General features: G+C 47.9%; 1 protein-coding gene across 3 annotated transcripts in view; it reads left to right on the forward strand.

The window, feature by feature from the left end:
* The window catches only part of adamtsl3 (ADAMTS-like 3), a 185,285-nt gene extending 160,023 nt beyond the window's left edge, over positions 1 to 25,262 (forward strand). For 2 of the 3 annotated variants that reach the window (XM_084926095.1, XM_084926103.1), the window contains 12 exons: positions 3,555 to 4,292; positions 4,791 to 5,031; positions 9,701 to 9,825; positions 11,074 to 11,211; positions 13,972 to 14,154; positions 14,232 to 14,357; positions 14,866 to 15,114; positions 17,275 to 17,458; positions 19,220 to 19,424; positions 19,507 to 19,610; positions 20,852 to 21,066; positions 22,829 to 25,262. In XM_084926095.1, coding sequence (XP_084782221.1) covers positions 3,555 to 4,292; positions 4,791 to 5,031; positions 9,701 to 9,825; positions 11,074 to 11,211; positions 13,972 to 14,154; positions 14,232 to 14,357; positions 14,866 to 15,114; positions 17,275 to 17,458; positions 19,220 to 19,424; positions 19,507 to 19,610; positions 20,852 to 21,066; positions 22,829 to 22,947 — 2,627 coding nt within the window. In that variant the 3' untranslated portion in view covers positions 22,948 to 25,262. The remainder of the gene's footprint in view (positions 1 to 3,554; positions 4,293 to 4,790; positions 5,032 to 9,700; positions 9,826 to 11,073; positions 11,212 to 13,971; positions 14,155 to 14,231; positions 14,358 to 14,865; positions 15,115 to 17,274; positions 17,459 to 19,219; positions 19,425 to 19,506; positions 19,611 to 20,851; positions 21,067 to 22,828) is intronic. The other variant, XM_084926111.1, reaches the window with a different exon arrangement.
* The last annotated feature ends 240 nt before the right edge of the window (positions 25,263 to 25,502 follow it).

Consider the following 25,502-nt stretch of genomic DNA (forward strand, 5'->3'; position numbering starts at 1 on the left):
GGTGCGGCGTCGTGGTCAGGTGACAGAGGCGCCAGGCTCACAGTGACGGAGCCAGTTTAAAGGACGACGGCCGGGCTCAGTGTTAGAGATGAAGCACGTGATCGAGGCTCTTTCTTCAGAGGTCAGGAAACACTTGAAGACGTACTGCGTGTGCACAACAACAAAATGAAGGCTGGACGGTAACCTCCGTGTGGATCTGTAATATTTTGCTCGGCTAAAAGTTATCAAGGCTGACGAGTGTCTTTTCCTGACCGGCTGAACTTTACTTTATCGAATGACATTTATATTTTATAACCTAGTTACCTCGTGTAGATTGAAATGCGGCTGCATGCGGGTTTTTTTCATCAGTTGAATATTTTCTCCGTGTTGAGCGTAAAGAAATATCTTCCACAGGACCTGTTTTGTGTTTTGCAGACGTCGCCTGCAGCAAACAGGCCAAATAACCCGAATCCTTTTAAAGTGTCGTGCTGAGCAGAGCTGCAGCACAGCGCTGCATCCTGGCAGATCTGCAGCTGCCAACACTGAGCTGCACATTGGGCTTTAACCAAACTTTAAAATGCATTTTGTTTTTCGTTATAATTTTCACTCTTTAACCCAGATGGCTGATGTGTTCAGGCCCACTCTTTGATCACGGGCTAAACTTACACAGTGGATCATCTGCCTCCACCTCCTCCTGTCCCAGCATCCTCCTCTGCATGTCCTCCTTCACTACATCCATGAACCTCCTGTGAGCTCTTCCTCTTCTCCTCCTGCCTGGCAGCTCCATCTTCATCCTCCACCCCCCCTCCTCTGAAAACCCTCTCAGCCTGACTCTGAGCTGTCCCTCTGATGGACTCATTTCCTGTCTCACTCCCGATCAACATCTGAACATCTTCAGCTCAGCCTGTCTTTTCCTCAGCGACACGTCTCCAACCATCCACCACAGCAATCCTCACTACCATCTTGTAAACCTCACCTCTGTCTCTTGCTGCTGTCCTCCAGCAGCGTTGGACATGTAGAATAAACAGCACTCTAGTCCACAGGTGTTAATGGAGGGGCTCCATATTTTCAGGGGAGGGTGTCACCCCTTGCCCTGCTTTAGACACACCCCTGTGGGAACATATAAAACCTTTAGTGGGGCCTTTACTGATGGTCTGATTGGATCTTCTTTTAATCACAGAACATATTTCACTTGTCTAAAAACAACCAAGAACTTCAGGACATGAGAACAGGAAGTGCTAAACGCTAACTCGTGCTCTAGTCTGAGGACTCAGTGCAGCCAAGTTGTTTTTACTACAAAGAAAGAAAAGACTTTCCCGAGGTCACAAATCCAAAGCAGACATAATGTGATGAATCCGGTCTCAGCGCTCAGTCGTAGATCTGTGCACGGCCGCTCGGTCCAGTGTTTCAGAGTCCTGCCCTGCTCAGCATGACCGAATATCGATCTGTCCGTCCGACAAAAGTCAGAATGTCCTTAAAGTGCTCTTCTGTTTCACTGATCGTGCTCATTGTATCGGCGTCTGTGCCGTCAGCTCACAGCTTTTATTTGAGTTACTGGTGTAAAGCAAAAAGCCGGGTCCCTTTCGGGGGGAGGTGTTGTTTGCATTTTCTCATGCCCTGAGTATGACCATCGATCAGCGTGGTTTATAACCATCATCACTCACAGAGACCCAAACTGCTCGTACTTGTTAGGACGTACTCTGCTTTTAGCTGACGCAGAGGTGTCACGCGGCCTGACCCGCGTCCCCCCGCAAGCTCTGAGGAATCCACTTAGCCATCCTGCTCGATGTTAAGTAAAGTACAGTCGGGAATTCAAATAAACACAGAGGGCCTCTGAGCCTAAACACATACCTCGTCACCGTGGGTCACTGAGATGACTGCGGAGGTTCTGGGTAAGACCTCTGAAAGAACGCAGTAACACGCAGTGTTACGCAGCTGTTAAAGTAAAGTTTAAACTCAGCGAGTGACTCATTAATGTCAGAGTCACAACAATAGCTTTACTACATATGTACATATAGATAAAGGAAGCTACCAGCTCCCCATGAACCAGCCGAGGCGGGCTGTCGCTGTTTACTGAGGCTTCAACATCACGTTTCACACGCAGATGCAGACGCAGCAGATGCAGACGCAGCAGATGCAGACGCAGCAGATGCAGACGCAGCAGATGCGTCCTTCTGTCTTTAGTTTCAAGTCTTGCTGAAAACAACTTGATGTTCATGTTGAAGACGTCCTGTTACGCCCCCCAGCCGAGGGGGCGTGTCAGGGGTGTCCTAGACATAACATGAGGTGTGACTCCTGACTCCTCCCACTCCCAAGTTCAGCAGCGGAGAATGAGTCAGGATGCTGAGCAGCAAACATCTTCAAAATGCTCTCATCTTCCAACAAAGACATGAGGAGCACATCCTGCCTCTTGAACTAATGGACTTGTGTTCACGCTTCTCACTCAAACACTCAAAGCTGTGAGCGAACAGCTGGCGCCTCGTTGCAGAGGAGCCAATGAGAGGGGCAGGTGGCTGTCAGGTGGACCTCCTTCTACTTCTTCTAGTCAGAAAAATATAACCTGAGATGAATTACACATGACATCTTAACGTATGTCATTATTTATTCAATAGAAACTCAAAGTGATTGTGAAGTGAAGTTTGATTGTCTAAGAACTCTGCTGGCGTCTGTGCTCCTTGGCGTTGTGTTAACACACCTGCAGACCAGCAAAGTGTCAAAACTGCTCTTTACAGAGACGCTCGCACCGCTGATGATCAGCTGATTAAGTGCATTTCATTTGCAGCACCTGTGCCTCACTTAGCACTCCACCACCACATCCAAACACGATCAGGTTAGGCTCCAAACAAACAACACAGCAGCAGCTGAAATACAGCGTCACAAAACCAGCGGCTGACTGCACAGTGTCTGTTTTATATACAGTCAGTGGTTTCATTGGATAAGTCGCCCACTCTTGTTGCCTTGTTACCACTTCTTTAAATCAGATGATGTTCAGACACCTGAGGAAGACCAGGAGCCCTGAAAATACTGCACCAACCGTCACTGAAGGTTTATTTTATTTTAAGGAGGAGCTTCTTCCTGTGAGAGTAATGTAGTGTTTTTATAAGGAAACACCTGTCCTTATTCTGTTTGACTGTTTCATGCACTGACATCATTTCATCATCATTTCAAAGTAGAAACGTAAAGGAAGAAAAAAATGTCCATAATTAGCTTGAAAGATTAGAAATCAATAAGTCAAATGAACTTTGTTGGAACCAGAACAGGTACAGCAGTATTTCAGCTTTTAGTGAGAGAGGAAATATTGCCCTGGATGGTGGCTGTGTTGGACAGAAGATGGAGCTGCCAGGGTGGAGGAAAAGAGGAAGACACGGAGGAGGTTCATGGATGTAGTGAATGAGGACATGGAGAGGGTTGGTGTGACAGAGGAGGGTGGAGGAGGTGGAGGCAGCTGATCCACTGTGGTGACCTCTAAAAAAGATGAATTGTTCCTCTGAAGTTTCTCAAACTTTAAACTTTTATTATGTTGAAAATATTCACAATATTGAGAAGAAATGTCGTCTGTCTTTGATTCCTAACAGAGCACAAGAAGCAGATGAGACCCAAAGACTCGCGAAAAGCCGCTGTGAAGAACCAGGTCAAGCAGCCGGTGAGACGCCCTGCAAAGACTAGAGGCTACGAGGAGGGGATCAAACAGTGTCCCGCTCTCATTAGCACGCACAACATCTACATCCAGACCCGTAAAGAGAGGCGTCTCCACCTGACCGTTGGTGGCCACGCCTATCTTTTACCCAACACCTCTGTGGTCATCAAATGCCCCGTCAGAAGGTTCCCCAAAGCCTACATCCGCTGGCTCAAAGATGGCAGCGCCTTACCCAGCTCCCAACGCCTGGGCGTCACCAAGTCCGGCTCTCTGAAGATCCAGTTCCTGGAGCCAGAGGACACCGGGGTGTACAAATGTGTGGCAGGACCCGCCTCAGACATTTTCACTCTCCAGCTGATAGGCGGTGACGGCAGGTCGGCGGGTAGACCGCCTGCTCCCGGTCCCGACTGGGAGGAGATGCTGCCCAGCTGCTACAGCCACGACTCAGTCCTGAAGACGATCCGACCTGGGGCCCGGGTTTCTCTGGTGCCCGCTGGCGGACAGGAGGTCTCCCTGCAGCCACGGGTGGAGGAGAGACTGATCAATGTCACGCTGCAGGCTGATAGGGGAGAGATCCAGCAGGAGCAGGCCTCAGAGCTCATCTCCTCCCTGCTGACACACATGTCTCCTGCCCAGCTCTGGACCAGAACCACGAGGAGAGGAGGACAAGCTAAAGGTAAGCAGAGACCCAGCTGACCACACTGTGCAGGTGTGGTCTTTCTTCCAACACTTTTTCATGTCTTTCATTAAAAAGCAATGTGATGAAAGTTTGTCGATAGAAAGGAAAAAAATAAAGAACAAGGGAGCAGGAAAGACGATTGAAGGAAAAAGGGACTAAAGGAAGGTGAGAAGGAAAGAGGTTAGTTGGTCGGTGGGTGGGTTGCTGCGGTGAGATCATCAGTGCCAGACTGCGGTCAGCTCGTCTGGCACCAACACTCATCCTGCCAGAAACATTTTCAGTGATTCTGAGGCTTGATGTGAACTTCCTGACGTTCATCTACACGACTGATTGAACTGCACTGCAGGTATACAGCTGTTCCTAATAAAATGCTCCGTGTTTGTTGTGATTGCTGATGCAATCCCATCAGGCGTCTCTCCGTGTCATCGGCTGACCTTCCTCGGCCTCCTTTCTCAGGATAACCTTTTTTCTTTTTGCTCCCTGGTCCGTCCACAGACCGACTGCCCAACTGGTCCGAGCACTCTCCACTGGAGACGGTAGCAAAGAGACCAGCGATCATCAGACAGCAGCAGAGCGTCCCACCCACCTTTCAGAAGAACATCGACATCAGTATCGGACACAGCGCGCTCCTCACCAACGCCACACGGTCGCTGACCATCCGGTGCCCTGCGGAGGGATCCCCACCTCCCAAAATCAGCTGGAGCAAAGATGGAGCTCTGCTGCAGCACTCTGACAGGTAACAGAGCAGAGCTAGCTGACAGGACAATCGGTCTGATTCTGACTAATCGTTGACATGATTTATTTATCATGTGATATTTTTTAATTTGAGTGAATTCTGGAAGCTCCCTGTTTGCTCACAAATTCAAAATATAAGCTCCAAGTTATTTACAGCAAGTTAACAGGATGCTTTCCAGTTTGTAAGAATCTGCTTTTCAAAATAAAACCCACAAGACAATAAATGTGAACTATTGATGTTTACCTTTATCCAAAAATAAAAGCATCTGCATGGTAAAATGAGCCTATTTCAAAATTCAAATTTTAATGACAGTTTTAAGGATTTCCCAAACAGTAGGTAGCATATGCTACAGGCTCATGATGTGTCTGAGTTTCAAAATTAAAGTCTGCAGAGAGTCGAAGGACACATTGAAGTTTCCTAAAATGTCAAAATAAAAGACTTAAGGTGACAAAAGGAGCATACAGATTTACTGGCTTTTCAAAATAAAGTCTAGTGTTTCCCACTTCTCAGAATTGAAGGCATCCAACATGAGAACGTGTTACAGGGTCCGGTTCTGGGTGTATTTAGCTCCTGTGCAGTCAGTCAGAGTCACAGCAGAGAAGAACAGAGATGAGGAAGCAGCTTCCCTCACCTGTGCTGCTCCTGTATCTTTGCGTTCGCTGCCCCTCATCACTTCTCCAACAGCAGCGTGTTAGCTGCTCTCCTCCTCCTCACTCTGTTAATTAGCAACAGCTCATGTTTCTCTTTGTGATCTTTTCCAGCTGCAACAGATGAAGCCTGGAAATATTCACAGTGAATTAATTGGGAAGCTAATTACACCGGTGGATCTCCCCGGCCTTCCCACATGTTTGCTGCTTTGCTAATGCCCCTGGTTCTCAGTGACTCCCCAGGAAGTCTTTGAAAGAGACTGAATGCGTGTTTTTCACTTCCACAATCAGTCGGTGTTAACTAGCAGTCATAATTTACTACTGACACCGCCTCGGTCGATGGTATGAGCTTCTACACCAGGCTAGTCACAGCTTTCCCGATTAGTTCTGCTTGTTTATTTAAAGAGTGCCGCCTCTGAGCCTGACAGGAAGTCATTTATCAGTTCTGATCAAAGGTTTGAGCACGTGACCGCGATACCTCTTGTAGGCAGTACAGAGGAGAATTGCTGGTGCATTGTGGGAGGACCCAGCAGCCTGAGCCTGCAGCAGCATGACTGAAGGAGGCTTCAGCAAAACGCCAACTATCGCCTTTATCAGGTCTGCAGAACAGTTCATGTTACTTTGCACCGGAGTTTGAACCTCGTTCAGGTTTTTGCTGATGTGTCTGTAACTCTGTCTAATCTGTGGTCGAAGGCTCAGCTGTCAGACAAAACATTTGTTTTCCACAACTTTTACTTTTTAGGTAAAAATGATCAGGTATTTGTTACAAGAAGCTGGTATTTAGTCTTTTTGTTATGCATCCATCCTCTTGGATTTATCCAGCTGTTTTAGGGCGAGAGGCGGGGTACACCCTGGACAATTTAGAATGAGCAATTAACCCAACTCCACTAACTGCATGTCTTTGGACTGTGGGAGGAAGCTGGAGTACCGGAGAGAACCCACGCAAACTCCACATTTGGGCTGATGGTGGAACTGGACCTTCTTGCTGTGAGGCCACCACTGTACCGCTGTGCTGTCCTTTTGTTATTTTTAATTAGTTGTAGCCTTTAAGTCATGAATATCAAACATTGATCCTTTAGGTCAGACGTTCTAGTTTGAGTTGGTCAGAGCCGTGTGTGAGTCTGGCCGCTGTTTTCAGCCTCACGGGCTGAGAAAGTAAAATGAGAGAATGCTGTGAATCATTTATTCTGTTCACTGATTTATAAAGTCAGTCCCTCCACAGATGAAAGTTTTGGCACATGAGGTGAGCCAGCACATTTTATCAGTGGGTTTACTGACTTTGAGCCGTGATGCTCATTTTAACAGGCCGTGTTACGATGCAGTGTTTGGATGTGAAACCTCACTGAGTGGCTCTGGTCCAATGAATATTGATGAAGCAGGATGACCACACATTTTGCACTCGTATAGTTTCGTCCATGTCAGCCCACCCTTTTCAAAAACACATTTGATTTTCTTAACTGGAACTTGTGAAATGCAGATGGAGGTTTGCGAGCTGCGACTCACTGCGACGGAGCCCATGCGTGGGAGCAGGAGCTGCCAATCACAGCACGACCGACGGCTGCAGCGAGAGCGTTTCTGCCCCGATGCGTTACACAACACGACCTCTTCTTGATCCTCCGAGCTCGCCGGCCGGCTCTGTGCCGCTGTCGTCATGAGTCAGGTTTAAACCTGCTGAACTGGCCTGGTCCAAATCATGCCACTGATTGGTTCTGCAAAGTGTGCAGGATAGCTTATTGATTAATGTCTTGATAAAAGTCCAAAAAAAGTGGCAGCAAACAGTTCGAAAGCTTATGTTTAAATCGTTTTTTCACTCCGTGTTTCTGTAGCAACTTTTTCCCCTGTGATATGCAAACGATTTAACCTCATCATATTGATTAAGCCCATAGTGTGGAATCTTTGACACCCCCTCTGGCAGTGATGGTAATGGCACAAACCCTTTGACCTTTCATGTCTGGGGGACGTTAGAGGAGTTTTATGAGCTTCGGCTTCATAGTTCAGCAACAGTTCTGTGTTTCGTGGCTGCAGTCTGATCATTTTGTGACCTGATGGGCTGAAAATCCAGTTTTGTTAAAGGAACGAGCTGCTGTGGAGAGATGGCCGAGGCTTTTCCACTGAACTGGTCTGACTGTCTCCTGAGGTCTTCATCATCTTCTTCTCCTCTTGCTCATCTCTTCTTTAGAGATTTTCAGCACAATGAGTCAGATAAAGAAAATCAGTATCAGTTTCATGTCTGTACATTGAGAGCAAATCTAAAAGAAACGCTTTGCTGCTTCCTACCAGTTGCTAGTTTCAGTATGAGAGGAGTCCTCATGTTCCTCATTCTGTTTATTTAAGTGATTTAAGGAGGAAACAAGCCACGACAGGTGGTGCTAGCCTCCGTCTCCCTGCTGTGGCGCTCAGCTGCTTTTAATCACGTCCTGAACTTGTCTGTATAAGATGCGCTGAGATAAAATTGATATTGATTTTCTGATTTGATGCCGGGTAAGCCGGTAAACAAACACATTTCCAAAAATGTCAGACGGTTCTTTTAATCCAAGCGTGAGAGAAAGAAGCTCTGAGGACGGTCGGGAATCTGAACGCCCGAGTGAGACGGACACTTGATTGACATTTACAAGACCTGTGGGCTGCAGAGGAAAACACAATGTTCTGCAGCCGCCCTCGACTGAGTTTTATCAAAGTGCTGAAACTGTGGAGTGAGCTGAGCGTGATAACAGCTGAAGTTAGCTCTGCATCACGCTGTGCTGCTGACTGACCTTTTAAAAAGGACCTTTATCAGATTTACCGGGTCTGCAGCATTTATTTCTTTTATTCCTCAGTGAAAAGTTCACATCTGTGTTATTACTGCGGAGACGCAGATCAAAGAACAAGTACTTCTCTTCCATTGCAGTGAAGGAGAACAGTTATGAGTGCCTGATCTACATGCAAATCACTGCTGTCTGGAATACAGAGCTGCAGAGCAGTTCTAAAAGGCTGCAGCACATCAGAGTGTGTGTGCTGTAGCACCGTCGGTTTCAAATATTTCTCTAGTAACTGTACTGCTGCAAAGCTTAGTGTGAGCTTTGTGAGTGTGTTGTGTGTTACTCCTCAGGCCTACAGTTGGAAGACGGGGCGTCGCTGAGCCCGGCGACGTGGACAGCTCTCTGGTTCTTTTGGCCCGGTGCTGTTTGCTCCCCTTACAGGGGAGGGGTGTTGTTTTAGTCTAAAGCCCACCTGTACATAGCGACGCACTCATATCTCCTCACGTTGTAGCTGACAGCTGTCTGACAGACTTACTGCATAACGAAGCCTCTAATGAATCTCCTCTCAGTGATTCTTGTATGTAGTTGCTTCTGTTATGAGAAGATGAACCTGGTACCTGAAAACTTTGCTTTACCAAAGATTTTTTTAACCTGATGCTACAAATAATAAAATCTTACAGAAGTTCTCTGCACAGCTCTCAGTCTGTTTGTGTGCGCCGCCTCAACCATTTGTTACATTTACACTTGTTAAAATGTAACATTTTTCACGTTTGTTAAAATGTAACATTTTTCACGTTTGTTAAAATGTAACATTTTTCACGCTTGTTAAAATGTAACATTTTTCACGTTTGTTAAAAATGTTACATCCTCTGAAAGCGATTATATTCTGATGGCGTATTCAAGGTGTGACATCACTCTGAGGTTGTGGGCGGGAGGGGGAACAAAGGTGTGACGTTTGTGTTAATATAACGACACCTTGCTTTGCAAAAAAACCCAAAACTTCAGGTTTAAAATGTTAGAGAGCTACAGGCTTCTTCTGTGAACAATAAAATAGCACTTGCAGTTTCTTCTGTGTGTTTCTCTGTGTTTGGGTGATGATCTCCTCATCTACAGCTCAACAAAGTTCCTCTGTATCCAAAATCATTCACCAGTCCCTCAGCAGAGACTCTTCGCCCGTTTTAGCCGCCCCACTTTGAAAGAAGTACAGGAATATGAGGAAGCCGTGTTCTCCCTGTTGGGATGAGTTGGGTAAAAAGTAAAAATGTTTTCCTCGTGTGTCCGCAGGCTGTCCTGGGATCGAGCGGGCCTCCACATCCTGCAGCTCCGAGCGTCTGACAGAGGCCAGTACAGATGCACCGCTGCCAACGCGCTCGGCTCAGACTCGGAGGCTTCCCAGCTGCTGCTGGCAGGTGTGCTCTTTGTTGCAGTTCACTCGTCTCACGTAAGGTTGCATTTGTATGCACATCTTCTCCAGTTCCAGTGGAGGTTTTGTAATTTCCCTTGTGGCTTTTCTTAACTATGTTGATGAATATCAATCCAGGCCTGCTTTGTCTGTGAGCGCGCGGTAGTAAATGGATTTATAAATATATACGTTTACAGATTTCACCGTCTTACTCAGCCTGCCGAAAAGAGTGTGGAACAGCTGTGTTTGTTCACAGCATGAACCCAGTTCTTCTTTTCCACTGGTGTCGTGTGTGAGGGATTATTTTCCACTTGCGATCTACAGGAACACAAAGCTGTGGCTCCGTCTCAGCCTGCTCCATGACCGCAAACAAACCTGGGTGATGGGGTTTTAATGATTTATTCAGTCCTGGAATCACAAACAAATTTTTTAGCTTTTTTTGGGGGGGGGATTTCTTCCAGATTGATTCATGTTCATTCAGGAATGTTTGTATCCAGTAAAGCTGCAGCACTGATCGCAAAATAATCAACCTGAAGTTCGGGAAGCTGATCTGTTGGCACAAGAAATAACAGTTGAATCACTTTCTGATATTTTCTTATTCTGTTTATGTCCAGACAATCAGAAGGTTAACAGGCAATAATATTAAATGTGCAGTTTCTGTGTTCGATGTTGTAATTTAAACAGCGGGTGAGTTTATTTTGCATTTTGACTCAAGGCGATCGGGTCTAATAATGAATTCACTGAACTTCCACGCGGACGTTAAAGTTACGCTCTGAGGAAAGTGAGTGATTAAACCCAAAAGTGCAAAATGTCATTTCTATGCCGATGACACAGTGATGTCATTTCCTGTGTCTAAACAGCCTCTGTGTCATTTACCATGAACTTTGAATGCAGTACAACTTCACTTTGTCACCACTGTCTCACACTTATATGGACGGGCTGCAGTGCTGGACACAGTTTGTCACACAGGACTGAGATTCATCACAAATCTGGACTCTTTACCCTCGAAAGCCGACTTGAAGTAACTGATGAACGTCTTTTCTGAAATGAGGACTTTCTGGGATATTTGAGGCAAAATAGATGTTTTTACATCAGAGGTTAGTCGTGGTCTCTGCTCATCTAGGTATCCTTGGAAAAACCTGGAAACTCTTCTAATGGTTGTCGAATCACGACTTTATTGATATATACTGTCATTAAGGGTACGGGAGGATGTGATGGGAGCTCAGTGGCTGATGCAGTTTCTGTGACTCTTCAGAGCCTCCGGCCATCGCGGTGTCCTGGAGAAACGTCTCAGACCACGGGGGGATGCTGGGCCACAGCTTGACAGCCACTGTCGGAGGACAAATCAGCATTCGTCCGGGCGCCAACCTCACCGTGGACTGTCCCGTCAGTGGTAGGTCACGATACCACGCAACACAAATCAAAGGTCTGCATATCCAATCTCAAAAACCCCAGCGTCCTGTTTTCTTGGCCTTTATTTAGCATCTACAGCACATAATTCAATGAAAAAGATGGTCTGCTGTATCTGTAAAACTATGTTTTTATGTTATTGTGTGTGAAGTCTGTGGATGAAGCAGAAACGTGAACGCACAGCAGGCTCCTCGTCTCGTCTCACCACCACAGACAAAGTAGAAAGACTCAAAGGTTTACTTCCTGTGCAGATAACAAACGTCCTCATAAAGGCCTGCAGACACAGATTTAGGTCCCCACAACATCAGTAACACACACACACACACACACACACACACACACACACACACACACACACACACACACACACACACACACACACACACACACACACATCTAAATGTATACACACTGACTGCTGCTTCTCTCATCTCATCCAATCACAGAGTGATGAAAACGTCTGATCAAACAGTTTATGTGGAGCTGGTTACAAAAGGTTACTGCACTGAGAGCTGACATGATATCAGCTCTGTGTGTGCGTGTGTCAGCAGGCCGAAGCGGTGAGATAAACCAGATTGAAAGTAATTTTTCATCTGATTGGGTGAAGTGAACTCTGTAATGGAGAGTGACATCTTGGAAAATCAGAGCATTCTCCTGTTGGCAGCTGGGTGTTCATAGCTGTCTGATCTAAGAGTGAGAATCACATTTGGACGCCTCACTTCAGGAGTTCACCTCACTCACCTCAATATATGAAGTGCTGAGAGACTAAACTCTGAGCTGTGTCCAAGTCCTGATCAGCTCGTACGCTGCAGAAAGACAGCTGGGAGCTGAAATCCTGTTCGACCGGTTATCCAGTGCACACGGTCTGAGCTGCCTCCTGTCTTTGTCCACACTGACTCTAATGAAGACACACGAGAGTTAAAGAGCTGTGAGCCGAGCTGCAGTTCCTTCGTTCCATCAGAGGTTTGCTCCTTTAGCTTGTAGCTGGAAGATTCCCAGACAAACACTCTTATTTTCATGATCCTGATTCTGCAACAAGCAGTGTTCACTCATCTTCTCCCAACCACCTGGGTCCGGTCACGGGGCGCCAGTGCAAGCAGAGATACCCAGCCACCTCCTCCAGTGGGACATTTCCCAATGTTCCCAAGCCAGCTGGGAGACATGATTTCTACAGTGTTGGACACGAAGCGTCTCACCTCCAGGAGGTATCCTTGTCAGATGGCTGAACCACCTCAGCTGGCTCCTTTTGGAGGCGCAGCAGCTCCTCGGCCTGTCACCGAAGCTGAGCACAGGCGCTCGTCACAGGAAGTTTGTCTCTGCCGCTTCTGTCCTCGAGCTTTTTTCTGTCAGTTTCCACCCAGAGTGTCAGATCATTTAAGGTGCGAGTGGGAGCGTAGGCTGACCAATCAGTCGACAGCTTCACCCTCAGACTCAAGAAAACAAATCAGCAACGTGACAGCAGACGTGGCTGAGGTGGTTGACGATCCGTCCGTCAATCTCCCGCTCGACTCCTTCCAGAAAATTTCTCCAACTGGACCCGAACAGTCCAACCTGCAGCTGAGAACCATCATCGTCATCATCATCATCGTCAGGTAATTCCGGCTCAGCCTCAGTGTGAGCTGCAGGTCGGCGTGCCGCTCAAAGGTGGGTGTGGTCACAGAGTTCCCAGAGACTTCCCGTACATGCGGCTCAAAGCGTGGGAAAACCTGTTCTTACTGAGCTGCAGCTCTGCAGGAGCTGTGCATCTCTGCACGTGAGACACGTGTTTTCAGGCTAAATCAACATTTTCCTTTTCCCGTCTCCGTTCTTGTTCCGTGCAGCTCTGCATGCACAGAAACAACAGTTATCTGTTTCTGCTGTTCTTGTCTCAGCTGGGACTCCAGACCCTTTAAGTATGTCACCTTAATATGCCGTATATATATTCTGTGCATAAAATTAACATTTCATGACTCATTCATGCGTCTAATTTTCACAAGTAAACACAAGTACTGCTTTAATTACTGCATGCTAATTATTTCTGCCTACATTTATTTGGGGGTGTTTGAAAAGGCGGCGAGTCCAAGTGGAGAGTTCGTGGTGTGTTGGGGTGTAAGCATCACAGAGATTGGGAAAACACGTCGTGATGTCTCTCTGTGTCAAAAAAGGAAAAGAAGCGCTTCTCCTGCAGAGCTGTGCTGATAAACAGGGAACGCTTGTGGAAGTCGATTCGCAGGAATCCACGGCGGGAGCAGCGTGGGGTCTGACCCCGACACACCGAGGAGGACAGAGAGCCTGTCGGCTCTGCAGACTCTCACGCTGATCCTCACTTCACATCAGCCGCTCTCCAGACGGTTCACAGGAAGTGAAGCCGTGTGAAGTTCAGCCAGAGTTTGATTTCAGATTCATGTCAGAGATCGCTCTCAGCTTCAGGTCGGACTCTGTTCCTCCTCTGACAGCAAGAGTGTTTCTCTGCGTCCTGACTCCATTACTGTGTCGCCAGCTCGTCCTCGTCATGATAAATACTGCATCAGTCAAACGCCGTCCAAATACTTTGATTTAATGGTATTTGTAATAAAATTCAGAGGAAGACCATGTAATACAACAATCAGAGGAGCCTTGGCAGCAGCGGGAAAGAAAAACTCCCTTTAAACAGGAAGCAACACGTTCGTCTTCCTCCAAATTCCCTGCAGCATCAGGATTCAGCTCACGGTGTTTGACCTGTTCTGTTGTTGTAAAATTTTTAACGCCTTTCTCCATCTGTCAGGTGTTCCTCGCCCCACGGTGTTGTGGCACAGGAAGGACGGGCTGTTGGACGCCGGCGCCGTCTCCCTGCCGTCTGGCTCGCTGTGGATCCGAAATGTTTCCGTGCACAACCAGGGAACCTACTCCTGCGCCGCCACCAACGCCATAGGAAAGTCGACCGCCTCCACAGTCCTGAAGGTCCACGGTGGGTTCACACATAAAGCCGACCTCTCGCCACAATCGCTCGCGTTGGGTCACGTGGAGTAACGTTTGTGTGTGCAGATCCTTATCCAGCCGGAGGGAGCCGGGTGCTTCCAGCGTCTCAGGACCTGAGCAGGAGGAGAGTCCTCATGGCGTCACGGCGCGGCACGAGCGTCTTCATCAAACCTGGAGACGTCCTGCGCATAGGTACGCTTTAGTCACCTCTGCTGTCACAGTCACGGCCGATTTCTCACATGATAACCAACGAAGACAACATCCTCTGCCCGGAGCCACAGACTGACCTTTAATGTGATGACCAGATAAATATAGGAGACAAAAGCACGACATCCTCAGACGATTTGGATTGAATTTGCTGTTTGTTAATATAAAGGGTGAAGTTTGGAAAGGTGGCTTCACAGGCTTTTATTAAAAAAACTGAAAACTGGTTCAGTGTCAGAATAAAATCGAATTTAAAGTTAAGGAGAAGATCTCAGTCACAGCTCCGGTCTGAGTCTGCTGAATAACAAGGTCCCAGTCAGCGGACGAGCCTCCCATCGCTGAGCTGCTCTCACATTAAGCAGCGCTCTCCCCCTCAGATGGATTTCTTTCATCCATTAGCGCTGCATTAATGTCTGAACTTGATGGAGTTCCTGTTTAGCATTTTCAGCGTTATAATTTTAAATACATACATTCTTTCTGCTCCTGCCTGTCGCAGGCTGTCCGGTGGTTTCCGACCACAAACTGCCTGTGCGCTGGGAGTACAACAACCGGACCCTGAAGGAGGTTTCGGCTCCGGCTCACTCCCCAGATCCCGGTCAGGGTCTGCAGCACAGGATGCTGGTGGGAGGTCGGGTGCTGGAAGTCAGCACGTTCCAGGGGAAGTTCGCGGGCCGCTACAGATGCCAGACCTTCATCAACAGCACCAGGCAAATCCTGTCAGCCTGGATATACGTCCACAGCGAAGGTGAGTGTTTACGCCGCAGGGACGCTTTCCCAGGACGGGAAGTTTTTAAAATGCAGGTTTACTATACTGTGCATGTCTCATATCAGCGGCTATCTAATGTAAATGAATATCATGATATGCAGTGATCAGGTTAATGGTTGGTCTGGAGGCAACAGGGCTGCAGCTCCATGGAAAATGTCATAAAGTCAGGAGCTGAAACGAGAGGGCGTGTTCATAATGTGAGCGTGGACGACGGTGACGTAGTTCCTGAAGCTGGAAAACGTCTCCACCGTTAAAGGAGGCGGTAAAGGAAGCACCGAAGCTCCTTTCCTGAGTGTTTCCACGACTCTTCTCAGATTGTTATGATGTAACTGAATTTTTATTATGTGCTTGAAAACATTTTTATGGTCTCGCTGATGCTGAAGGTGCATCTGCATGAATAAACTAAGCAAATGATGTCAGTAGTTCTGGAGAGGAAGGTAAACACAGGCAAACAGAGCGAGCTGGAAGTCATGAGACGAATGATAATTGGACCGAGTGAGCGATAAATGGCAGGAAGCGCGTCTCCTAATTCGTGCGTGGGTGGCGAGGAGTGCTTAATGTGTCTGAGAGGACGAGAATCCAAAAGCTGCTTAAAGTGTGAAGCTTAGTTAAAGTAAATACATTAAAAACAAAAAGCGGTTTGTGGAAACGTCTCCTCGAGACAAGTGGAGCATCCAGGGAACGCTGAGGGGAGGGAACGTCCCGGGTGGATGAGGTGTTTCATCTCTGGAAGCTGCCGGTGTCAGCGCCGAGCTGGCGTCACACGGCCTGACTTTATTTGGCTCTCCAGAGTGGAAAAATCTCATGTGGGAACAAACTGAGCACGCATGCATCATTTCTATCAAAGAAACGATGAATGACCCACACGATTATTCCAACGTTCAGATCCAGCCCAGCTCTGCAGGAATGAAGCGGCTCCATCTGCACGCCGCTTCTTTGTCTCTGTGACACCGTCCCGCCGACGGCTGTCCTTCCTCTGCCTCGGACGTCTCCCTGCCTCCACTGTGGCCGTTTCAGCATCTGAAATTAAAAATTGAGAATCTGTGCAGACTCGTGCGCGACACGTTAATGTCTCAGGGTGGTGTTTGACGCCGCCGCTCAGGCTTTGCATCCTCTGTCACCGCTGCCAAATCTTACTGTGACGGGATGCTGTGGCATTCCTCCGAGCCCCGTCCCGGTTTGGCCTGTAGCTTCTACAGTCTTCCCTTCAAACTGCGGCCGTGTGGATAACGAGGCACAGCTCTGCCATTTGGAACAGCTGTCAGCGAAGAGATCGCCTCTCTGCATGCAGATCATGCAGTCCAGCACAGGGCAGAATCTATTAATCAATAAATGTATAGATCAGAAGTCGTTTTCACCGACCTTTGAGCCATCACGTATTCTGTGGAGCGTCTGATGTCAGTCTGATGGGAACCGGTGGATGAGTTTGGATAGATTTAGCGTTTGTGTCTGAGACGGTGCAAAGTGGCTTAAAGCTGCATTCCTTCTACCGTCCAGCAGGGGGCAAAAAAGCATGTCTGAGGCCGCTCTGCTGAGCTTTGATTTGATCTTTGCTGATGAGTTTCTGGTCTCAGTCGTTGGTCTGCAGTCTGTTGGAGTCAGAAAGGCCGATTAAAGAGGGATAACTGTGGGTGGGGCTACAGGTTTGGCGCTGTAGAGCTAAAATCTCAATTTGGAGTAAAAATCTTTCTTCTGGGGATTTTGTGATAAGAGGGTTTCTGTTATGGACGTCACAGCACCATGAGGCGCGTTAGCGACGCTGCTAATGTTTGCTGGAGTTATCTTTGGAAGCAGAGAACATCCTGTCCTAAAGCCTTAACCGACCAATCAGCACGCAGTTAGCAGGACGCTGGTGTTGCTGAGTCAAAAACAGCTTCATTCACTAAAGTCAGTTTATTTCAGCTGTGACACGTTATCCATGTTGGATAACAACTAAAGTAAAATGTGTTGAGCTCTGGTTTTATTGGACTGCTGCCCCCTGCTGTACACGCGGGCTGACAGGAAGTGACCAATGGTGACGACATGGCGGCCACAAACGGACTGACCGTCACTGAGAGCCCAGAAGCTTCTGCTGATTTACAGAATACTCGTTCGATTTTGGATCTCATGCATCTCCATGTTTCCTCTTTCGTTCTGCAGAGTTTGGCTGGAGATTCGGGGACTGGACCACTTGCAGTACTTCCTGCGGGAGCAGAGGGACGTGGCTGCGGCGGATCCGATGCGTCTCTCTGGACGGAAAGGACGTTCACCCCGACATGTGTCAGCGCATACCGAAACCCGTCACGTCCCCGGTCCCCTGCAACAGACAGGCCTGCCCCCCCAGGTACGCTCGATCGCCATGTTCACCTGAGCGTGGACGCAGAGCGCGTTAACCAGCTGTGCAGTCCGTCCTGCTGGCGTCGAGCTGCATTTCAAGGAATGATGGAAGTTACTGTCTAAGCTTCGTTTTTTTCTTTTTGGGGGCGTGTCCAGCACAAGGCAGCTCCTCCCAAAACTTCTGAAAATGAATCGTTGATCTGAAAAGAAGACGGTTCGCTGTTCTGGCAAATCCAGGAGAACTGCACGCGTGCGGCGTTCTCTCGGTCGGTCGGGTGCAGCTCAGCGTTTGTCAGAGAGGGAGGGTACCTGTCTAGTGGCTCCGCCCATCAAGCGTCCAGTGCTGGGGAGCAGGGCACTAATGTGGGCACGTGTCCGAGGTGTTAGCTGTTTTGACGACGTTCAAACAGCTTTAATCACACATTCGAGCCGTAGCCTCTCCTGTCACCTGCCGACGTGTTTTATTAATGGAACTTCTTCAAAAACAGGCGAGAGCAGCGCTTCCTGTGGAGCGCCGCCGCGATATTGACAGATTATAGAATAAACCTGCCCACTGACTGACATTTTTCCTTTCCCGCTCTGAGTTTCGTGCCCGCGGTGCGTCAGCTCCTTCGCACGCCGACTTTGATGAGCAGAGGGTCGGCCGCTAATGAATCACCGAGTGCAGCAGAAGTGTAACTCTCAGCAGAATCTGCTCACCCCGAGTCCCCCCCGCTGCTGCCAGCTCTGCCAGCCTGCCTTTACTCATCATACAGCCCATCAGTCAGCCCCCCCTCCGGCTCTGCTGCCACACACTGAGTCAGCTTCACTCGCTAATGCAACACAAATGACCCGCTGTTAGCTCGGCTCGGGATAAAACTGTAGTGCTGCAGGCTGACGGAGCTCTGTGTTTACAGCTACAAGCATGGGTGGAGATTTCAGTCCAGTGGGGGGGGCATTGTAATTCATCTCACCTCAAGCTTTAGTGCTCTTTGGCAAGTCTGGTCACGGGTTGGATGAAAATCATTCTTCCAAAAGAATAAAATAAAAATACTCCTCGTTTGGTCTGATGGAGGAGCCGAGTGCTCTTCCCACAGTTACTCAGTTCTGTGGAAATTTGGTGACTCGATCACTCGATCCTGGAGCATCGCTGCCATCAGGACACGACAGCTTGTTCCTGTTTACGCAATTTCAGAAATTAAGCAGCGTGTCGGTTTTTTAGGCTCTTCTGTTCAATCGAGTCTCAGAAATTTGGGCGCCGTATTTGACGCTCAGCGTCGGGTGAGAATCACTCCATGTTTTTATCGTCTAAGAAACAAACTTAGCTCAGACTGCGGGTGTCAAAGGCAGAGCCTGAGGTGACATTTCTATACAATGTTTAATAAATTTTCATTGTTTTATTCAGATTTCTGGCACTTTGTGATTTTTATCCATTGAAAGTGCTGTATAAATACATTTTACTGACCGACTTGATAACAGGGTGGTCCCTCTGAACTAGTTTCTAATGAGCTTCAGCGACATTTCCTCTTAAGAGGACCTGGACTGTGCCAGCAAAGATGGCAGCATAACAGCCTCAGGATTCCCAATAGTTCCGCCTTTTCCTGTAGTTTGTCACCCCTGGTTTCCTCGGGAGGAGCCTGAGAGGAGTTAAAACGAGACTCGTCCTTGGACGAGCGCAGCTTTCTGACAGATTCTTCTTTACAGGAAGAGACAAAATGTTTGGACGGAAGTTTCATTTGAAGCTTTTTATTGCGTTTGTGTGCTTCGTGTGTCGCTGTCTTCGTGTCAGATGGTCGGTGTCGGACTGGTCAAAGTGCTCGGCCTCATGCGGCGCCGGCCAGAAGCGGCGGCGGGTCACGTGTCAGCAGCTCGACGCCGGAGGTGCAGCGAGAACGCTACCCGCGGCCGCCTGCGAGGGGACGAGTCGGCCGGCGGACACGGAGCCGTGCTCCGCCAATAACTGCCCCGTCTGGGTGACCAGTCCGTGGGGGAAGGTAGAGTCAGACGTTTAATCAGACACGTGCACGTTACACGGTGTAGGAAAGTCGCCTTCAGCTGTGACTGTTTGAATCTTAGTGCTCGGGGAGGTGTTTGGGCCCCACCACCACCGTGCAGAAGAGATCGGTCGTCTGCCAGCACGCCAACGGCTCCTCCTACACAGACTGTGACCTCCGGAGCAGGTACGCACGCGCTCAGACACGAAATGACTCTTTCATAAAACTGAAATGTTCCCAAACTGCTCGATTTTGCTCCGACTGTGTGAATCTGTGCGTCACTCTGGCTTCTACCTGTGTCGGTCTGCAGGTGTGTGTTAAATCCCAGGTACACTGAGCGCTATTATCTACCAGCACTTCATTTTTATTGAACGCCGTATTCTTCTTCTCATGTGTCCTGGGTCTGTTCGTCAGGGAAGCACCCCAGTCAGGTGGAAGAGCGGCGACTCTGACCAACCACAGCCTCGTTCTCTCGGTCGCTGCTCACATCTCGCCGCCATATGTGGGGGCGGGAACATGGATCGGCCAGCGATGTGACAGATTTGCTCACAGTCAGCTCTCTTTGCTGCAACAGATCGTCCACATCAGTGTAGATGCGGCACCTGTCCGTCCGTCTGCTGATCCCCTCGGTGTCAGATGCCTGAACTCGACCGCTCGGGGCAATCCCAGTGTGAGCTGGAGCTCCAAAACCTGAGACCGCAGAATCCTCCACCCACCAGCTGAATCACTGACAAAGAGCAGCCATGATGGAGTCCATCAGCCACCAGGAACGAGTCTCACTGATGACCTATGATGTGATCAGAGCTGCTCCTCTTCTACAGAGACCTCAAACCCGTAAAGCTAAACACGCTGCGGGCCGTTAGTTTGGCTCACGGTGTGCTCGGGCACGCTGGTAAGCGGCTGGTGTATCGAACCGTTGCTACCTTCCTGTTTTCTTCTTCTTCCTGCTGAGCGTCGGGCAGATCAGCAGGTGGAGTTTGCTTCACTCCCAGGAGGGTCGCTGCTGCTCGTAGCGCATTCACGAACAGCTGACTCGAGCACACCCAGCGACGCCTCCGGCGCATGTTCCCCCCTCATCTACGGCCACGAGAACAGCTGCACCACATCCAGTGTTCTTTCTGCTTCCAGGCTGACAACTTCCTGCGTACAGCGATGGAGTCGTTCTTTGTAAAATGGCCAGCAGAGCACGGCGACCTCTCTTTAACCTGCAGGATGCTTAATTTGGCTCCCATGGCAACCATTAACTGAACTAAATATTTATTAAAACCTCACAGGTAGAGCTGGATGGCGTTGTGCTCACAGCTCTAAGCCAATAACGCCGACCGAGGCGGAGCAGAAAAGATGAAGAACAAATAAACACGATAAAATGACACCATCAGAATTTATCACCAATCCCATCAATAACTCCCAAATCTTCTCTCTTTCAGACCGGTGTCCGTGCGCAACTGTTCGTCTGACCTGTGCGATGTTCAGTGGCGTCCCGGTGCGTGGCGAGCGTGCACCGTGGTCTGTGGGAGTGGCTTCCAGTCCCGCAGGGTGGACTGCGTTCACAGCAAGACCGGCAGGACTCTGGCCGACCAGCACTGCGCCTGGCTCCAGCGACCCTCCACCTGGCAGCACTGCAACACCGCCACCTGTGGGAGTAAGTCTGCGCCACGTCCTGCGCTCTTTAGGCGAAGCCATTAAATACGTAAACCTACAGCTGACCTGTGGCGTGTGCGATCGGCCACGTTGGACTTTAACTTTGTTTTATTCAAACCGCTAAAAAACCCTGAAGGTTTATTAAAGTTTCTGCAGATGAATTTCACCTTTTTGGGCTTCGGGCGCTGCACAGTCCGGCTGATTGGAGTTAACTGAAACTGAAGCAGCAAACCACCGAGTTCTGAATGACAATCAATAAATGTTAAATGCTTCATTTTAATCACCGGCGTCGTCGCTCCTCGTACGTCACGACATCCTGAACGTGGGCCGCGCTGTCAGCGGCTCATGAGGTGATGTCAGTGTCACAGTAAAGAAGCTGCGGATCGTCTGAGGCGTCAGAAAACTCACAGCTGCCCGTCATTTTCACCCGTTAACGTTCAGAAAAATGAAAAACCTTCCTGTTTTTGAGCTTCGCTCGATATCGACACGTATCGATCTCCTCATGCAGGTGGTGGGGTTAGGTTGGGTGCAGACTGCGTCAGCCCCGTCGGCTCGTCAGCAGGAAACCCTGAACTGGATAAGCAGAAGAAAATGGGTGGATGGACTTAATGTTTTATTCAGTGTGACTTAGAACGAGTCAGGTGTTGGAGTTTGTGTCCTTAAAAAGACGCACCGTGTTTAACGTGAGAAGGATCCAAACTTGAGTCTTCAGAGTGTTGTGAGGCATGGTGGTCATAACTTATCCGGTCGTTCAGTCTGACGTCACTAGCCGTGTCTGGGCCTAAACTCCGCTGCAGGTCCACATATCAAACATCACTATGGCATTACTGAGAGTTGAAAAACTGTCTAAAGTCTTTCATCTTTAATAAAATGATCAGCGTTCTGCTCTACCAGGTGTAACAATTGAGTTTAACATCCAGGCATCCATGAAAATGGAATTTATGACATTTAACGGAGTTAGAAGTTAGCAGGAAGTTAGCTCGCTAGCTTCTATCTAAATACAATATAGCATGTCCTGACTGCGGGGTTTTGGAAACAAATTCAAACGTACAGCTTTGTTATCACTTCCAACATAAATGAAGACAGAAAACTAAACAGCAGTGACGTTTGTAGAGTTACTGAAGTTTGGCTAGCTGGTATATAATGATGTGCTACGTGACCGCTAGCGACACAGCTATGTTAGCATAATATAAACAAGCTAACTTTTTTTCCACTCGATAAAAGTTAACGTGAGTGTTCTCGGTGGTCAGGAACAAATGTAATCGCATGGCAGGATGCTGTAAAAGGACCAAACTTCAGCCAGGAGAACAACTGAGATAATCCATCCACAATACGAGGTTAGTCATTCATATACTGCTGCATGGGCTGGGCTGTAGTTACATCGTAAGGTTTTAAAAACTGAGCTTAAATAAATGATTAGCGGCAATAAAAGCCGAGGGAGGTCAACAGTGATCACTGACTGTTTTAGGAGCTTTTTGAGATTAAATAGAAGAAAATACAAAACATTAAACATGTTAACAACACAAAAGCCATATTAAACGCAGACTACTTTAGGCCCGCAAGTAGGATTCGTCACGTCATCACTTAACAACCGGATAGCAAAACAAGATAAGGAGGAGTCTGTGAGTGCACATGGCCTCCCTGTCGTTTGGAGAACCGTGAAATCTGCACCATCAAAAACCTAAAACCTCCAGAAACACACCTGTAATGTTTTTCACGGTGCTAAATGTGAGATGAGGTGTTCATCGTGCTTCTCCCTGCAGGTGAATGCGAGGACACCACCCAGTACTGCAGTGTGGTGAGCAGGCTGAGGCTGTGCCATGTGGACACGTACAAACAGAGATGCTGCAGCTCATGCCTGCGTGGCGTTGACTCCACCTAGTGGCGGTGGAAGGTTTTAACCGCACGCACGCACACACGCACACGCACACACACGCACACACAGATGGGTCTACAGGAGGCGGGAGCCTGAGCAAAGACTAAGACGGACAGCCCGTGAGTGGACGCCGACCCCAACGAGCTTCAGCGTGAATCTTTCACAAACTGAAAGGAAATCTGACGACAGGACGAGCGGGCTTTACTTTCTGATCTGGACTAAACTGTAACATGAAGACAAGTGTTCACTATGTGGATCAAATAAAGTTTGTGATTTTCCTACACAGATAGCTAGTTTCCAGTGAGATTTAAAAGAAGCGTGTTTTATTGTCAACGAGACGCAGATTGACGGATCGGTCTGCCAGCAGCACGTGACGCCTCTGCAGCGTCACGCTTTTCTGTCTCTGATCTCTTTATTTATTTGTGCAATTCTTCAAAAATGTTTTTATAAAACGACACAGTTAAAAACAGAAAAAAGGAAGTTCCAGTTTGTTACAGCTCGGGTCGTTTCTGCTCCCCGACGTCGTTTCTGTGAACGTTAATGAAGCCGGACGAGTGACACAGACGGTGTCCGAGCGAGAGACGAGGGTCAAAACTGACTCGGCTGCTAAGAAACTGGAGCTGTCCTTTAATCGGGTCCTGCCGTTACATCGGTGCGGCGTGTCGCCGTGCCTCAGCTGCTCATTCCTTCACTGTGGATCCAGAGTCCAAGTTTCCCAGGCTTTTCCATCCTGATGAGTTCGACTGAAACACTGAATTCTTGTTTTCTTAGAACATGAAATCATTTTAAAGCATTGCCTTTAAAATCCTGCACTTGTTTCTGGGATGAGCTTCAGTGTTCAGTGCTGGGTTTGATTTCTTTACTGATCTAAGCTGTGGTTCAGTCTTTACTTATTACAACATTTTTTTTAAACAAGTTGATTCAGTCCAACAGAAATGTCTCCATAAGTGAGCCGAGATGTAGGAAAATAAAGTTAAATAAGACATAATTTATATAGACAAATTATGAAGCCTTACTGAAAGTATCGTCTTTATAATTTACCAGTAAAATACTATAACAAAATGAAAAAGTAATGAAAAAAGCTGCTTGAAATAGAATAAATATTCACTGATGTGTCAGCACAAATAAAACACGACATGAAATCCAGACTATAGAAAATAAGCAGATTTTTAATTCAGTTTTATTTCTTTTTATGGACCCAAATCACAACAACAGTCTGAAGGTGAAGAGCGTCCGACATTAGAAAGAAACCCAACCTCTTCACAACACAGACTGTATACAAAAGATGGACGTCACCACCGTGACACCGCCCACTGACTCGTTAACGTGACGTAGTGATGTGAGGTTCTGGCTTCTCAGTTATAAAGTATCAATACAATAAATAAGTATGAAAGAGCCAAAATAAAGATCAAAGTAGTGACGAGGCCACGAACTCATCAGTGGACTGTGGGCTCATTTTCACCCAGATTTATTTTACAACCAGAAGATTCTCCCCCTGCTGGCCAACAGAAACAACGCAGGTTTAAGACCGAGAAGCTCGTTCCATCTTTCATGTACAGCTTCTGTGTGGGCACAGCTGTGATCACCCACCACAGCTGTTCTTCTACACTAAATCGGTAAACAGGGATGCTTCCTGAACCTCAGAGTCACACAGTCAGTATGAGCAGTTTTTTGGTGATACCACGTTTCTGCTGCTGGTGGAGCTTCAGTTTGCCTAAGCACGGATGTTCTAACCCGCCTCTGATCCTCAGCCGTGACAAAGCTTTGTAAAATAATTTCAGCTCACACTAAGACACCAGCGCCACACTGATTTCCATCGACGGGGTCTGCTCATGTTACCTTTGTACAGGTTATCATACCGACGTGCTGCATTGTACAGTGTCCTGTATATACTGTGTTCTAAGTGCAATATCGTACTCTGAGTGTATGTAGACTGTGTGAGGCCTTTATTTTCTTACTTCCTGTTGTATTTTTAACTCCTGTTTAGGATATAAAGCACTCGTATCGTGTACGTTGATCAGGTGGTGCGTTCGCTGCCCCTCGCCTGGTTTGATTTGCATGTGATGTTTTCTTGCTCCGTTGTGACAGACCACTCAGTAACGTGTTCAGTGTTTCTCTCTGGCTGCTGATGACTGCACGGCACGGCCAATCGGATGTGACGGCATCGCGCTGCTTGTGGACTTCCAGCTTGGCTGAAAGAACGTGCGACAAATCATAAATATGCTTCAGGTGACAGTGCAAAGGAATAAAGACCGTTTGATCACTTCATGACTGCTGAGCTGCTTTTTGTTTGCATTTGAAAATAAAAATGTTCCCAGAGAGCGATGAGAGTTTGTCACTGACTCAGACACGGGTCCACATCGAGGTCCACATCGAGTGATATTCAGGTGTTTCAGGGCGAGTGCACATGGTGTCAGAGGCTCACAACCCTCTGTGTGTGAGATAGAAACTCCTAATTCCTGATCATGTTTTGGGAGTAAAAGACGTTTTTGTTGGAAACAAAGAGAGACCCGCTCCTGTCTGAAAGTTTGGTGAATGTGAAGCTTTTTTTTTTAAAAAAA

Source organism: Perissodus microlepis, chromosome 1 (assembly GCF_051167445.1).
Source record: "Perissodus microlepis isolate ML-2025 ecotype Zambia chromosome 1, ASM5116744v1, whole genome shotgun sequence".
Classification (NCBI taxonomy): domain Eukaryota; kingdom Metazoa; phylum Chordata; class Actinopteri; order Cichliformes; family Cichlidae; genus Perissodus; species Perissodus microlepis.